Source organism: Triplophysa dalaica, chromosome 14, assembly GCF_015846415.1.
Source record: "Triplophysa dalaica isolate WHDGS20190420 chromosome 14, ASM1584641v1, whole genome shotgun sequence".
Lineage (NCBI taxonomy): Eukaryota > Metazoa > Chordata > Actinopteri > Cypriniformes > Nemacheilidae > Triplophysa > Triplophysa dalaica.
Window position 1 is genome coordinate 10,291,581 of NC_079555.1, and position 17,864 is coordinate 10,309,444.

General features: G+C 37.3%; 1 protein-coding gene across 2 annotated transcripts in view; it reads right to left on the minus strand.

The window, feature by feature from the left end:
- Window positions 1-122: 122 nt before the first annotated feature.
- LOC130435364 (FERM domain-containing protein 5) overlaps window positions 123-17,864 on the minus strand; it is an 84,232-nt gene continuing 66,490 nt past the window's right edge. Inside the window, exons 5-15 of one of the 2 annotated variants that reach the window (XM_056765945.1) lie at window positions 14,793-14,890; window positions 13,916-14,039; window positions 12,716-12,803; window positions 12,320-12,408; window positions 11,829-11,892; window positions 11,628-11,719; window positions 8,235-8,309; window positions 6,605-6,673; window positions 6,350-6,456; window positions 1,627-1,979; window positions 123-1,447 (exon numbers count right to left, since the gene is read on the minus strand). In XM_056765945.1, coding sequence (XP_056621923.1) covers window positions 1,400-1,447; window positions 1,627-1,979; window positions 6,350-6,456; window positions 6,605-6,673; window positions 8,235-8,309; window positions 11,628-11,719; window positions 11,829-11,892; window positions 12,320-12,408; window positions 12,716-12,803; window positions 13,916-14,039; window positions 14,793-14,890 — 1,207 coding nt within the window. In that variant the 3' untranslated portion in view covers window positions 123-1,399. Of the gene's footprint in view, window positions 1,980-6,349; window positions 6,457-6,604; window positions 6,674-8,234; window positions 8,310-11,627; window positions 11,720-11,828; window positions 11,893-12,319; window positions 12,409-12,715; window positions 12,804-13,915; window positions 14,040-14,792; window positions 14,891-17,864 lie in introns of both variants that reach the window. The other variant, XM_056765944.1, reaches the window with a different exon arrangement.

A 17,864-nucleotide genomic window follows, 5' to 3' on the forward strand; every position in this document is an offset into this window, starting at 1 on the left:
AGTTATCTCATTGCTGGTTAAGTCGACGTTTGGAAATGGGTCGTGGATCTGGATATAAATCGTTCTCGTGTCTCTCTGGACAGAAACGCCATAAACTCTAGATCTCATCTGAAACACAGAGCTAAAAAAGGTATAATTTAATCTTCAATAACAAAATAACATTTCAGTTCTGTTAAAATATACATGGAAAACTGTCGATATATTAGGAAACTAACTACTTTTGTACAAAAAGTACAGCATTGTTATTGTAATTAAGAATAATCATAGCATGATATGCACAGAGTTCAAACTTAAGAGCAAGGCTGATATGGAATAAAAAAAATATTTCTTTTATACAATGGGACGTCTTTCTGTTTAGAAAGACTCGGGATGACAGGAAATAAAGAAAAGCAAATGCACATTCTCAGAAATAAAAAGAAACGGATGCCCTTCTTAAACAATATTGCACATCTAGCTAGACTGGAACTATGGGAGCTACTTGCTTTAAGTCAGCGATAGAAAATTCTTTAACAGACACTAGTGGGTCACATGACAAAACACAATTGATACCAATTGTTTTGGATCCAATAGAAAGAACCTTTAAAAATGTTTTCTACTTCACAAATTCCTACCGCCTAAACACAATTATATTCCTATAACGTATGACACCCTAAAATCAAGCCACCGTATACAAAAATCAAAGGTAGCCATTTTTATTATTCAATAACATTGCTTCCAATCTTTCCCCAAGTCTCACTTCTGAAATAACTTGCACATTCTAACATGACATATAACCCTCTGCACATCTGATCATCACTTTTGTAAATTATAGCAGCCTTTGAAAACAAGAGTTAGATGACTGGTGGATGTATGCATAATCTCTCCGAAAAGCAGTGGTTTTCCACATTTCCACTCGTTCCCAACATGCCTCACTCTACACATTCCTGCAGACTTTAGTAATCAATACAAATAAATATAAATGAAGGCAACGTTCTCTTGTTGCAACAAAATATTTCATCCCCATTTAAGGAACCATATAATTCAGTTCAATTGGATTTCAAGTATTTTTCTTTTTTCTCATTTTTTTGTAAAAATAAAATACCTTAAATGACCTGAAATTCCAAAGAAATCTGAAAAAAACAATGAAAAAGGTTTTCTGTCTTTGTAAAAAAAAAAATTTGAAAAACAAACGGACAAAAAGGAGTAAAAATGCAAAAGGACACTGGGGCAGAATAAACTGAAAGTGGAGGAGAACGGGAGCTGTTGTGGTCTGCTGCTCCACCTCACATCAGCAGACGTATCATGAATAAAGCTGGATTCATGGGACAGGTCGATGCCCTCCATCTCTCTCCACGTGTTTAGCGTCATCTCGACCCCAACAAGGGAGGCTTTACGAGCGTTAGCCCCTCACTTTCACTTGTTAATGAGCAGCCCGCCCACCCAGCGGAGCTTGCAGGCAAACCACCGTCTGAGGGGACAAAAGTATTCGTAATGGAACTGCTCAAACTCGGGGGTCTGGCGGATATCACGTAAAAATGCAATATCAAGGTCGGACTCTGTGAGGATGATGAGGAGGAGGAGCAAGACAAAGAGGAGTCCAATGGTCACAAGGAGCAGACGGAGTACACTTAAGACAAACTTATTCACCTGTTCCGCCTCGCTCAGCGCGACCTCCCCGCCTGAGGTCTGCGCGGGGCCTGTCGCCCTACTGTCCACGCTGAAATCTGCCACGTCGCCCGTGGTGGGCGTTCCCGCCTCGGACTCCTCTTCTATGCTGCGGGGGGCACCGTTGTTCTGACGCGAGGTGGGCAGATCCAGGCTGTGCTCCGCCACCGGTGTGGGCAGAACGCTGTTGGAAGGACTGTAGGTCTCGTCTGAGATGATCGCAGTGCCGTCGCCATGATCCGTCGCCTGGCTGCGGGAACGCGGCATGAAGCAGTCGCTGTGAGACACGGAGCGCACAGGGGTGGAGTGGGCACTGTCCCGCAATGATTCCAAACCTTGAGAGCGGAAAGAGGAAATATAGTTGTATATTAAAATAAGAATTAAGTAAATAATGAACACTAATGCCGATATCTAGTATTATATAGAAAAGTGTTATAAAAGTGTCACACGGGTGACAGACCCAGCCGCCGACCCACACAAACACTGAATCACTGAAGCTGTGATCTCATGGGCTCAGTGTCAATGCGAAAACACATTTCCCAGCTGTTTGCTCTGATAAACACTGTACTTCGTGACAGCAAGCCCCCACGTGTATCCTCAGTAAAGCAATAGAATGGCAAAGAGCGACTTGCTGAGGTGTTGAAACAATTAGCATCCAATAAATGATATGGACTGTAGGCCTCACTGCTTGATATTTATGTGCTGTACACCCTGAAGCTGAAGTACTGGGTGTTTTATTCCCTTTCATTGCGTGGAAAACTATTATCCAGCACAAAAGACTAATTCATAAGAAATCTTAAGATATTTATTTTTTAAAGCGATGTTAAATAACCAAGGATTTATGACTTACTAGCTGTTGTTGAAATGAGATATTTAGTGTTTGGTCTTAAGATAATAACTTAAATGGGATCTCAGGTTGAAATAAAACGTTGGATTGATTCTAAAATATTTGTTGTGACTATAATATACAGCCGTTAATGTTTAAGAAATGTGACCCCGGACCACAAAGCCAGACATAAGTACGGGTATATTTGCAGCAGTAGCCAACAATACATTGTATGGGTCAAAATGTTTCAAATCAGTAGGATATTAAGTAAAGATCATGCTGCATGATATGTGGATTTAGCAAAATCGCCTACAAAATGGCCGGAAACACGCCTACAAACTTTGCTCGCTGTTTGACGTTCTTTGGGAATTAACCACTCAAGTTTGGTATCTATGTAACGTTTAGTTTCTGCTTTCGGGTTCACTCCCCACAATGTCTGCGGTAGGTCAATAAAGAGTGTTAAAACAAATATGTTTCTTCTTACCAACTGCCTACAGCGCCTCAGGTTAAAAACCTTTTCCTCAAATTTTTTATTTTTTGCACCCTCAGATTCCAGATTTTAAAATAGTTGTATCTCGAATATTGTCCTATCCTAACAAACCATACATTAATGGAAAGCCTATTCATTCAGCTTTCAAATAATGTATAAATCTCAAATTTATAAAATGTATCCTTATGGAATGGTCTTGTGGTCCAGGATTACACATTTGTGTATTATATATAAATATATATTTATACATACTACTATTTATATTTATACATAATTTTCATTATGTATATGTGTGGATTTATATATACAGATATAAATATACAAACACACTTTTTGGAATCAAGACAGCACTACACAAGAGAATAGTAGATACATTACATAATACTCAGACAAACTTTGATTCTATAGGATCCATGTAGTTTTATTTATTTTACGCATATAAGCCATAGACTAAAAGTTTTAAGAGGATTGACCACAGGAAGCAGCAACTAAGTAAATTATGCAAATACAATCCATGGAGTTCAATTTTTGCACACTCTTTCCTTTAGGATCCCAAAGTCAGCTCGGCAGAGAAACAGATGAGCTTTTGCTGAGCGCTTGATTCTTGAGCTTGTCATTGCAGATATGTTACATCTGTATTTTGAAGTGAAGGGATTAGGATTTCATCTCTTACTATGTTACACTGCTCAACCAAAAGCTTTTCATTCACACTTCTCAAGAACTCTTCTGAAGAATAAAATAGATACATGAAAGGCCTTCTGCTTAGATGCTCAAAACTACAGAAAACGTCTCATTTATCTGGGAATAAACACCACAGAAATTTGACTTGGATAATAAGCAAGTGATTGCTGGGAAACGTTTGAACACCCCTTTGAATCTAGCCGTATTTCTGAATTTATTGTGCATAATTTGCTGTACTTTTCAACCAAGATACATTAATAGACATTCACATAACTTTAATAACACATAAAAACTTCACAGTTTAAACTATCGCATGTCAAAGCTAAGTGTGGTATCCCTTATGTAAACAGCTGCCAACAACTGTTGAAACTAAAATTAATTTCTAATTGAATCTTTTAGTTTCATTTCTTAATAACAACTTCCAAAAATGTGCATCAGGAATTTCATAAAGCTGTTGTTTTGTTTACATTCGCACCATATTTTAGAATAGATTAGAATAAACTCTGTCATTTCATTGACATCTGATGGTCTTTTGAGTGAGAATGAGGCCAAGAGAAATGAACTCATGTTAGTACTGTATGAACTTCAAACATTACATTACACGCATTTCTGTAACTTCTGCAAAACACAAAATACTGATTTCTGCTTTGTACCCAAATATTTTGCTACTTCATAATAGCAGATTGTTTTATCGTTCCCACTTTATTTCTTCCCTACTGTATTTAACTACTGTATGATTTTCATTTGTGAACAATAGAGAGATGGACATTTTAGACATTTTTTTATTTTAGAAAAGACAAAAAATATGTAAGTAATCTAAACTTGTGTGTTTCTTTAATACACAGACAGATCTACAGAGTTATTAACTTGAAGGTTCAAGTTCCAACCGAGACTATGAATAGTTAAACAATTAAGTTCAATTGTATACATGTTAGTAACATAAGCTAATTGTTTTAACGCACAAATAATGTAAATCACTACACTGAGATAATTCCAATAAATGAATACATAGTCTTTTCTTCAAACAGCTTTAGCCTTGACTTCAAGAACAACCAACGTTGACACTAATGTTTTCAATATCATAACAAAACACATTCCTGAAAAATATTTACAGTAGAACCTAATAAACCAAAAACAACCTAATAAAACCTTTAGTGCCACCGATCTCATACAAAAACAAGAAATCAATACATTTCCAAATCAAGCTATTACAAGCCCCCCACATAAAAGCTTATGCTACAACAAAAACATTATTGCTACTTGAGCTCTATCAAGCACATAGAGCAACACATGCCACTGCTCACACATCAAACATACACATTAGACTTTACCTATAGGTGTGCTGGCCCTGTCATTCGGTGTCGAGCTCATAGGCAACGGTGATGCCCGCAGCTGATCCTGCGGCCCGGTGAGGGACGGGTAAAGGGGCAGCACGCCAAGGGCCTTACCCAGCATACGAGGCCCCAGACTCAACACCCGAATTTTCACATCCCGATAACAGTGGTTGATCATCCGCAGGTGAACGTTCACCCGCGTGCTGATGCGGATCAGGCACTTCACCATGGTCGTATCCGACAAGCAACTGTCTGGCGTAACTCTTCAGAGAACGTTTAAACAATTCCAGTCCCTCTTACCCTGTTTCCACCATGAGCTGCTGGGTAAGCCTTGGCTGTGCTCGGAAAGGTTACTGCAAGCACACGGCCGAATAGGAAGCCAAAACGACCAACTCTTCCACGGCCCGGCTGGCGTGGCCTTGCACCTCCCCCCTCCCTCAACCAGTGACTTAAATGGAGAGGAAGGCCTTGACTATTTTCAGAGTAGGGTATTAATACTCAAGAAACACAGTCAGCACATGTAGGATAGTTGGAGAAGACAGAACTCTTCGTCTGGAGTTTACAGTTACAGCGTGACTTTCTTTTTTAACAGAACACGAAGGAGAGAATTGCGAAAAGTCTGTTTTGAGTCGAAGTAAAGAGAACACAAACCTATTGTATGGCTTCGGAAGACTTGAAGATTTGGCTTTTATGAGACTTTTGTGGCACTTTGGTGTCTTTTTAAAGCTCTACAGTGCATCTTATTCATTTTAATTGTATGATAAATAGAAACCGGTCTTTAGAATTTCCTTTGAGGTTCAATAGGTGAAAGATGAGGAACAGAAATGTGTGTACTGTCTCTTTAACAGTAAGCATCGCTCTGTTACGAGGCCAGTTTAACAGCCAAGCTCAGCGGATGAGAAATCAAGTAAAAGAGGCGTGCTGAGGGACACCAGTTACCGATGGGTGGGCACAGGGTGGCACAGCTGGTGCCAATGGGCAGTATGTAGTACTGACTGTACACAGCTGGCACAAAAATAGAGAGCTATGACTGACAGGGACACCTGCACCCCCATTGCCATAACTGAGGACCTCAAATTACTGCCTGCGCTTAGGTGTGTGTGTACAAAACAATTAATACATCAGCAAAGTTACGGCTTAGAATAGCTTTAAATATCTTTTTATGTTTTGAGATGGTTTTATATTAACATCGGCCACTTTTGAGTCTATATTATAGGTTGGTTCCTTCCCATAATATTGTGGATGTTATGAGAAAGCGTTCAGTGCTTTGTTTTGACATTTAAAGTTATTATTATGGTTTTGGAAGTTGCAGTATTTCATTGGTTTCAGTGAACAGAGCTGAACTCTGGTTAAAGGCTTGAACTGGACTCTCACCTTCCATGATGGATATATGCACAGCTCTCCGGCGGGTGCGCGGTACACTGGTCAACCGCGGCCCGTGAGTGATGGATGGACAGCTTCTGCTAGGCACCAGGCCAGCCCTGTGAACACATACACACATACTGTATTATAACAACACACTGACTGTTCATGTTACAGTACATCTCATATCCGCAGGCATCACGTAGACATTCTAAACAAAGACTCATGACTATAGGCAATTATACAACAGTGTCTTCTCATGCCTACCTGTGTATTTCTGGAGGTTCCCGTTTAATTTTTGCACTCTGCTCCATTACCTCTTTGGCAACTCTTCCACTAAAATTAAACAAAAACAAAATTGGGGGTTTACAATCTTCAAAAACAAATAGAAAGCCAGTTCAAGGTTAGCCATACAGTTTGCAATACATTACAAAAATAAGCAAGTTCATTTTATGAAGTATATTTGAAGTGGTAGTTCACCCAAAAATAACAATTCTGTCATCATATATTCACATTTACGTACGTAGTTTAAAACCTGTACATGACTATTGTATGAGGAACACAATAATAGATATTTTGAGAAATGTCTCGGTGGTTTTTTGTCAATGGGGACTAATGTTGTTTGTTACCAACATTCTTTAAATATCTTCTTTTGTGTTCTGCAGAAGACAGAAAGTCATACAGGTTTGAAAGAACATGACAGTGAGTAAATTATGAAGTAAGCATATTAATATTAAAATACTAGTATAACGCTTGTAGTACTTTTATAAATTTAGTTCATAAAAATTGTGATAATATTTTTATCTTTTTAAGTCAATAGCTTTCATTGTAATTCCTTGTATTTATATGTTATGAATTCATTGTATTTATAATTCATTGTATTTATATGTTAAATTCATTGTATTTATAATTCATTGTATTTATATGTTAAATTCATTGTATTTATAATTCATTGTATTTATATGTTAAATTCATTGTAGTATAATTCATTGTATTTATATGTTAAATTCATTGTATTTATAATTCATTGTATTTATATGTTAAATTCATTGTATTTATAATTCATCGTATTTATATGTTAAATTCATTGTATTTATAATTCATTGTATTTATATGTTATATCTGCATTTTATATTGCTATGTTCTTATTTAGGCATTTACGTACGGATATTTTAAGCATTTTTCTAAAAAAGCACACAAAAATAGACTGAAAGTATAACAGCACAACTTCTTTGTAAGGAATAATAATGGCATATGTTTTTTTTGTAAAAAAATCCCCACCCTACACGTTGGAGGTCCCTCTGTGGCCAGAAACCCGCTAAAAACCAGCTTTACTTATCAAAGTCAAACATCTAAACAACTCAAGATGTTCTTGTTAAATCATCTGGCATTTTCGGTGATAAACCTTGGTCCCTGCAACAACGAGTCCATGAAGCTGAAGAATTAGATTAACCTTATTGAGTTCTCTCTCTTAAGTCAATCGCTGTCTCTCGGTCTGTGACTGAATCACTTCCCAACTAAAGCTCTCCTCCAATGGACTCCATGGAATCCTGTCTGTCTCTCTCGCACCGGAGTGAGGAAATAACTGTTATTCATTTCCTAATTGGGGGTTTAAGTCCTGTGAGCCCACTATAATAATTGATCGTGCTGTTTGTTTGATTGCCCCAATGGCTCCATTCATCTGCTACAATTGCCATTATTAAGTAATGCTGTGTCTAAAAGGTGGCCTGTCTGCAGCACATTTTGGTGCACTGGCTCTGAAGCAGTCCCCTCAATGTGACCGTGAGGAAACTAGGTTGTTTTTGGGGCAGGGGGTCTGTCCCGCTGTGAGGGGACCCTGAGGCAGTTACTGTCCATCTGCAGTGTACCTGTGCTATGACTGTCTGTCCAAACTTACCTGTAGCGAAAACGACTGCCCTTGAAGAACAGATTGCTGCTGGACACCGTACGGACCTGGCTCGACTTTTCCAACCTAAGTGAAGCAGTAAGAAATAGTACATTTAGATAAACCACAGAATGTGCACAGCCATACAGCAGACATGCAAATGTCCAGAGGTTGTTTGTAAAATCTTTGCTTTTAAAACGAAAAAAATGAAGTGTATGTTACAAAATGGGCTAAACACTAAACTTTAGTTTATTGGACAAAATTATTTGGAAAAGCAAACTACATCATATCGGGGAGTATATTTTGTAAATATACAAAAAATGCAAAGAAAGCATAGAGGAAATAATATACAGCATACAATGACAAAAATCGTATCCGTTGTCTATATATGTTGATATCTTGTGCAGTAATATTTAATAGCAATTCTCATGGGCCTCGATTCACAATTCACTATATCTAATCCATATGTTAGTGATAAAGGAGTTCACATTACACATCTCCATTCAAACGTGAAAACTAATAAGGTTCCCTTGTCAAGATGCGATTGATATGTTTATGAGTCTTTGAGCGTGACTGTTTTTACTCAAACGTGAATAAGTTTCTTTTATTTGCATTCATTCAAAATAGAGAGAGAGAGAAAATAATATGAGATGAGATGCAATTCATTTTTAAAGAATTTCATTTACTGTAATACTTTTATTTACTGTATTCACTGTAATGTTATTTTCACATACCGTACACTACCGGTCAAAAAGGTTCTGAACACTTACTCATGTACTTTTCCACAATTAAGAATAATACAAAATTATGATTATGATAATTATGAAATAAAACAATGGGAAGTATATTGCAACTATATCGGAATTATGTTGCGATTAAAAAAAGATCAAACGTTTATATTTTAGCACATTAGTGTAGTCGTATTTTGCCTAGAATTTGCAGAAATGTTTTCTTGTCATTTAATCAAGCAATTTTTTGAAGCTCTCACTCTAAGATGCTTTTAAACCATATTAAAGGGATAGTCCACAAATTCTGTCAGGATTTGTATACATTTCTTAGTTCTGCTGAACACAAAGAAAGATATTTGGATGATTTTTACCAAATGAGAATACTGGGGCACTATTGACTATACTAAAAAACATATTGCATTTTTTGTTCTATTAAACACACACATTTGTTTTAAACAATTAAGGACAACAAACAGCTTTAACATTTCTACCCTAGAAATCTCAGTTGCTAACATTTTCCTCAATATCTTTTTTGCGTTCAACAGAACAAAGACGTTTATACGGGTCGGGTACAACTTGAAGATGAGTAATTCTTGACAGAGTTTTCTATCCCTTCAAAGGTCAATCTCATCCCTTTCAAAAACATTTGTTTTGTAATAAATCATTAGATTTGTATTGAAAAAACATTTATGCTCGCAAATTACATTTTAGTATGAAACCAATTTCATAAATTTAAGCTTATACTTTCAGATCAAACATGTTTTAAGATAATGAATAACATTTCACTGAAGTGTTCAAAATCATTTGACCGGTTGATTAGCTTTGATATACAATTTACAATATGTTATATTGTACGTCAATATTGATGATGCATAAACTTAGTTGTTCATACTGCGTGCCCATAATGACATGCAGTAATGCTAAAGTTTTGTTTCTAAAGCTTTTTTTTTGTTCTTTTTGTACCTTCCTCATGTCTAAAACCACAAGCAGACCTTGAGCGTTTTGTCTCAGACGGTCTATGGGGATCATTTTACTCCGGCTTTTCATCATCAGGTGTGGAATGTCCTTTCCCAAACACAGCCTTTATGTGAAACATAAAACCCACTTTTCAATTATCATCTACCTTCACCTGCCACAAATTCCACCTTCTGGAGGCCTTTAACTAAAGCTCCGTATTTCTCTCCCACAGGGAAATTAAATCAGACTCGAAATACAATGTAGATTCAGTCTTAAAGGCGCTGCCAAATCAGTGATTACACCATCCACTTCACATCAATTCAGCTTTCTCACACTGTACAGAGATTTCCAAAGACATCACCTCGATCAGCCAAAATCATTCATCACAAAAGACAATTCTTACACTGGCTGTGCAGTGAAGCCTAGCTCTCCTTTCAGAAAGCAGGCCTGCACTGGTTGCCAGGATTCTGTAAACACCCCATCGAGCAGGCAAGGACGCTCCCAATCGGCCGTGACCAAAAACAGACTTTGACCTTCCTCTGTTTTGTCCAGCCTCGCTTATGTCATTGCTCATGCCGTAAAGGTCATCGGTGACGCACGGCTTCTCCATTAGGTGACCCTCCGTGAGCTCGAAACAGTATCTAGACCAGCCCTTCTCAAAGTCCGGCCTCCGGTCCGGACCCACATCCATCCACTTCATATTTCAAGTGCATCCTCATCAGACCTCCGTGGGACAACACCACACGCACAGGCGCCCGAACCAGTGTTGCAGTGTTTACAGACTTATTCCGTCACATTTTGGATAAACCTTATCTTCAATTCAATTGAAAAATGTGGGCGGGTTCGCCCCGCGAGGTGTTGCCTTCCCAACGCAGCTCGTCTTTCTCAGCGTCAACTCTATGCAACAACCGGTCCGAGTTAGCAGCACATTCAACTGAACTGCAGCAGACTTGTGAATAATATATTACACTAACACTGACTGTCTGGGCATGTGAACATGAACCTAGTTCATCTGTAAATATGCACATAGTTTGTTGCTCAGACAGACGTTTGTGCTGCATATAGAACATAATATAATTCACTTCTGTATAACAGTGTATTGCAGTTATAAATCAAAAATTTTGCAATTCAGTTGAAGTGACCACAGGTTACAGTAAAGTACTATTTCAGAAACAAAAAATATGTAAATGAGATCTGTTTTTGGGGCATTTTTGGGTTTTATAAAAATGCAGTACTGTGTATGTAACAGTTCATAGAGTAAACGCTACACTAAATCAGAGTCATGGATATGACGATTATCATATGTAAAGTTGAATTGTTATATAAAATTATAAGCATGTTTATTAAATAAGTGTTGTAATAAAAATTATTCCGGACCTTTCGGCGTTGATGATAATTCAGATTTGGACATTTGAATGTAAACTTGTGAGAACCCTTGATCTAGACCAAGGCTCAGCTGTGGGAGAGTTGCAAATGCACTAGGTCTCTAGGCTACATTTGCAAATGTGTCGTGTTAAAGGTGACACAGCTATAAAAACAAGCCATCGGTCTTGAATATCATGCGCTGGGGAAAGGAAATGGGACAGTGTTACCAACAGCCATGAGGGGGACAAATTTTGCAGTTGACCTTTCAGAAGCATCTTAGTTGGCTTAGTAAAAAATAAGCTTCTAAAGTCAGGATGTCCTAATGCGAAAAAAGGGCGAGCGTATAAATACTCACTTGTAAAAGGCTTGATTTTCAACGCCGCATTTCCAAAGATGCTTGCAGGCCTCCGGGGTTGGCGCGAAGTATGTCAAAATGATCTTTCTATCCTGTGCATAGAAATTCATAAACAGGAGTGATCAAAAGTGCCCTTTGCCATTTAAGGGTTTTAAAAGACTTGAAGTTAGATACATTGTGGGTCTCTTATGATAAGCTCACCTCTTTCTGATTTGCATATATATGGAATGTCTTGCCCTCAAACTTCAGTTTGGTCACCTCATTCCTGTTCAAGCATTCACATAACAACACAGATTTCTCAAAAACAGCCTATTTATCATATTTTGTCAATTGACAACCCAGCGACTAAAGTATGGACAGCACAATTGTTCTATATTTTAAGCTGCAGACAGTCCTCACAGACTTGTTATGTCCAGATGACTTTAAGCATGCCCTCTGGATGGAGAGCTGCTGAAGGATAATTGGACACCTGTCTGCTCTAACAGCGGCAGATGGTCAGGCCCTTTTGGCCGGGAACATATAATACATTATAATAAAACCAGCAGTGGCTTGTATAGTCAGAGCCGTCTCTAGGCATGGATGAATCATTATTTTTGGCTTCCCGACTTTTGGCTTACACGTCTGTGTTTACTCGACCCCTAAGACGTCAACAGAAGTTCAGTAGGGGAAAGAGGCGAGGATTAGTCACTCACCATTTCAAGAAATGGACTCTCTTGTTTCCCTGAAGCACGACAAAGCCAAAGGGTGTAAAGGCAAGAAAAGCCGGGTTCCCGGACACATCCTGGGAAAAACAATTGAGGCACCATGTCATACACGATTGTGTATCGATCACATTTTTATTATTTATGTTCCGGTTTCACAGACACGGTTTAGCTTAAACCGGAACTACGCCTTAGTTGAATTAAGATATTTATGTGGCTTTTATAAAAAAGCCTAACAAGAATGCATTAAAAGTGTGCATCTTGAGACAAAAAAATGGCACCATATATTAAGATACTTCTGTTACAGTTATAAAAAGAGTCATTTGTATGAGAAGCTTTGCAGTGTCCATACAGGAGCTGTGAATAGGTTGGATTGAGCAGTCTAACCTTGCATGGATGAGGATCCACACCGTACGTTTCAAGCATTTGCGCTTTCTGCAGGAACTTCAGTTCAGATGTATCTGGAGTCTGACCTCTGCAAAGCAATGAAGGAATGATTACAGATCAAAAAATAACATATCAAGACTGTCAAAAAACAAAGACCTTATCCGATCTTTTATTTTTATAAAGGATATTTATAAGTATTTTTTACCAACACATCCCTAAATAACGATTTATATAAATATGAATATGAACGTAATTAAAGAAATAATATGCCCAGAAAATGAATGTGCATGTTAAATGTAATAAAACAGAATTGTTTGGTAGAAATGTATTTTTAACTCTTTACATTTGGAGCGCATAGGTTACCGGTCACTAACAATAAAAAAATAACAACAAACTGACCAGAAGTTTCAAGTATAATCACATTCCCCACATTCATGTTGTATTCAATGCTAACCATTCAACATTCTTAACCTTAACGTAACAAGACCGCCTGTCTTGTTTTTCAAACAAAAATCTGAAAAGAAAAACTGGATTACAGGATTATTTTACCGGATCATTCTAAATGATCTAAACTGCCTGCCTCTCTCTACATTCCACAAATAAATTCCATAACAACATGATGGAAATGATCTTGTCATACAAAGACAAACCACCAGAGGGCGGCAGCTGTCATTCTCTGGTTTTGTTGATGATCAAGGATGTTCGATCCTGCGATCAAAACTTCCAATGTGTATATCTAACAGTTTAACAGACATTTCACTAAATCCATCACTAAACCCGATTGTAAGGGCACTATTTGGACACGCTCCTGTATGGATGGAGGGTGTAGACATGGTTCACCGCTGACCTTGTGGCTTTGTGCCATAGTTAAGAGTAGGGAGCCAAAATTTACCTTAATGACCTCACTAATGACACAAACTGCAAGAGTGTGTGAATGTGAAGAGTGTATCTGTCTTGTGCAGATTAAAAAACGTCACGAACAATAAACGACAATTTTGAAAATATAGAAAAGAATAGTTAGATAAAAACAGATTCGATACGAAGTTAGAACACACACATCACATCTCAGCAGTCAACCACAGAAATGTATAAGGAGAGTTTACAAAATAAAAAATGAATAAGAAAGAGAGAGGAAAGGGAATTCTTAACACTGCATCCATCATTCTCGAGACACACGTAAAGAAAGAGGGGTCCACATACATTAACTCAGTCTTGTGAATGTCAGCAATTCTTCTTTCCAGCTTCTCTGAGTGCTTTGGGAAGAACTGGAACTTGGAGCTGTAACCTTCTGGGTGCTTTCCTGGGTCATAGTCTCCAATCTCAGCTACAAGGAAGTCACAAAAATCAGTCTTTCATCATGCAACCGCTAATAGCCTCCAATCACACGTCAATATCAATCTTTGAAGGGGTTTTTGGTCATAATTTCTAACATTTGACCTCTATGTATACATAGATCTTTACATGAAGTTTTGCTGTAAACTTACATTTACGGTAATTGTTAGTTAAACAAATAAAACAGTTTTTATTTAGTCATTTGCTTCTGTTTTCACCCTTGCGTATCACTGTGCACTCGATGGATGGAACAGAGCATCTTTAATTCAACAGCGTCCTCCCAAACATGCCCCTGATCAACCTGTCTTGCCTCCATTTTCACTTCACGTTTGACTGAACTTCAAACATCTTTGCAAGTACTAAATAAAAGCAAATGCCAGAGAAATCTCTGGACGCTGACTTGTGGGAATTACAATAACTCCTCATGTTTATTCAAGTGAGACAAAATGTTTTTCTGGATTTGATGTCATTTTGGCCATTTAAAAGAATAAGAATGTGTGTCAAATGTCAAGCTTTTTAAAAAAAGATTTCAATAGCTTAAAAAAATGAAATAGGTAAAAAAATTTTTTTTTTTATTCGGAGCAGTCAAAAGTTAAATACGAGGTAGCGATACACTGCTTATGCTGGAAGCATATAATTGTACTGTATAATGTCAAAAAGAAACATTTGTGTTCAAATAAACTTTGATAGGATTTATGCACAGTAGTGTGTGAAGATCCAAAATCCACCTGCCGTGTTTTCTTACCTTGTAAAATGTGCGCCGCCAACATGGCTGCATCAGATGTTTTACAGAGGAGACGACCATGGTACAGATCTCTCTTGATCTGCAGGAAGACGAGATACCTGCGACCAGGATATGGGGTGAGAGCATGAAGCGAAACAAAATAAAGAGAGAAAAACTAATTTCTATTCACCAGAAATAGAATAATAATAATAATTTCCTCCACCAAAGAATTGGTTAATAGTGATTTAATATCCCATCCTTTCTGAGTAATACAATTCTGATATAACTGACATATTGACATAATCATGAATTTTTCAATGTGTTTTAAAAGACGAAAGCTCTATACCATATGCACGCTCAGATTTTTGTTATTAATAAATCAGTCTGGTCCCTGAGCAACATGTCACATCTGGTGGTTGGTTCCTCTCACCTTCAGCGCAACAGATGTCTCAGGAGTAAAGAGCGACATGCTTGTCTTTAACTTCTCAAAGTAGGCCAGCCCAGCTAGAGCTAATAGCTTTTCACTTAAGAGGCCATAAGAGCTAAAAACGCAATTATGTTCCATGAATTCTCAGGGTGACAGCACCGAAATGGCAAGTTTTATAGCCACCAGTCAATTTCTGCCCTACATATCAGTTTCTATCTATATCTCTAAACCGACTTGTGTAGAACCACGTTATATGTCAAATAAAATCTGCTTTTGGCGAGGGGCCGACCAAATGAAGGAGCTAAACAAATGTTCTGTGAATCAAAAATATATGAATAATACAGACGTATTTGATGTTAAATAGTTTAAGAAGAAAAATGTCAAAATGCTATAAAGAAGAAACATTTTTTGGGGGGTCAGCGATTTGAAATGTGGTGATGTTAAGTGTGGGTGAATCAATTTTTCTACGTTTCTCATTTGTTACCCTGGATGACAAAACCAGTCTTAAGTAGCAGGGGAACATTTTTAGTTAAAGTCAAAAATACATTGTATGGGTCAAAATTATTTATTTTTCTTTAATGCCCAAGATCATAAGTAAATATTAATAACATATTAAGTAAAGATCATGTTCCATGAAGATATTTTGTAAATTCCCTATGCTAATTATATAAAAACTTTATTTTTGTGAGTGGATGGCCAGTAACAGTGCCTCTTATTAACAACTTAATAAATTGTTAATAAGGAATTTTGCACCCTCAGATTCCAAAGTTTTAAATGTTATATCTCCACCATATATGATCATATCCTAACAACCTATACATCAATAGAAAGCTTAATTATTCAGCTTTAAAATATGTAAAAATCTCAATTTCTAAAAATGGACCCATAAGACTAGTTTTGTTGTCCAGGGTCACATTTGTATTCTGAATATGAATTGTAGCTGTGCAATACAAAAGGTGACAGTAGCACTTTCACAAACAAATTCACTTCTGCTAAATGATTCTATTCTTTCTAATAATTCCTCTACTTACCACCTACCTACAAATCCCTCATTAGTCTCTTGTGCACATTCTCTCCTCTACCTGCCCCTCTTTACTCATTTCCTATCCTCAACAATGTGTTTGCATTCCCTTCATTCTTCTTTAGCCTCTTCTCCTATTCTACTTTTCCCTATAAACTTATTTATTCTCCTTTCCTCTTCTGCTGTATAATCTTATATATTTTCCTCTCTGCTTCTTCTCACCTCCTCTCCTCATAATCCTTTTTTCTCTCCTCTCCTCTCACTGTTATTTATTACTTTGTTCCCCGCAAGCGTTTCATTTCTCAGTACAGTAAACATTCCATTACTCCACATCAATCTATACCTGTAACCGGCGCCGTGGCTCTTGCATCACGTTCAAAAACCACACACACATCGTCATTAAAGCGTCTCCTCATCAGGATATCAGAAGCTGATTCTATCAGAAGAGCATTTACCATCTGTGTTCAGATCTGAGTTTCTAGGTGACCCCATTGTGGCACGCATGAGGGGATGAAAGAGGCAGAAAAAGCACTATATTGCCAGCCAAGAGTTTGCTAGCTAGAGGCTAATCATGTATCATTTAAAATAAATCTGTTAGCAGTCACTGACCATATATCTTCCCATAACACGGCAGCACAGAGAGAAAAAAACAACTTTGAATTTTTTTCTGTCTTATTGCAAGTGAACAGGGGGGAGTGGATGAGGCACTTGCATATATTTAAAGTGTTTTAAGATCATTTCTATTTTGGAGAGTAATCTCGAGAAGTTACTTGGGAGGACTCGCATGTAACATCTAAGCGCTGGAAAATCATACAAACACTACTTTAAGTACTGCATACTTGTGTTAGAGCACTCAGTTTGTTGAATTATGAAGACACAGTCTAGTCAATGTTTTACCGCCTTCGAGAACACGTTTTTTTCTCGGTCAGTGCATTCTGAGACTTTACAATAATGATGAACTCTGGTTTATTTATGTCATATCTCGCCAACTATATGTAAGCAGTGCAGTTTCTCAAAACACAAGCAGCAAAGTCGGCTGTTTCTCAAGTGGTGCCTGTTGATACTTTCTTTATAACATTTCAAAAGCAGAGAAGTAATGTTTCAAATAAAAATGATCTGTTCCATCTAACACCGTAAGACAAATTTAATACAGGCTCACACAATGAAACCATTTTATTGTTGTGTTTCGCTTTCATTTTTAATGTTTCTTTATGACGTTTAACATGCTGAATACGATAAACACATTTTGTTTTACATTGACGGTACACTCAAAAATATATATATATATATATATATATTTTCACACATTTATACATTTCGGGTTTATTACTCGTACGCAGAAATAACAAGGTACTGGCACTGAGCCCCAAACAATAGTTTAACACAACTGTAAAATGAGTCGTCTAAATCTTCAGAAGTGTACATTTGATAGTTTTTGCCATTTATGACTAATACTGTCCTCACGAACCCATATCCAAACATAGTCACCCATCATCTCTTCACCCAACATTCCCTGTGCTACAGAAATTTCAAAGAAAATTCTGACAGTGACAATTGTAAAATCATTTAAAAAAATTGTACAGTTTTTGTATATTTGCAATATACCGACATATTGTTATCAATGATATTAGCTCAAAATTAGCTT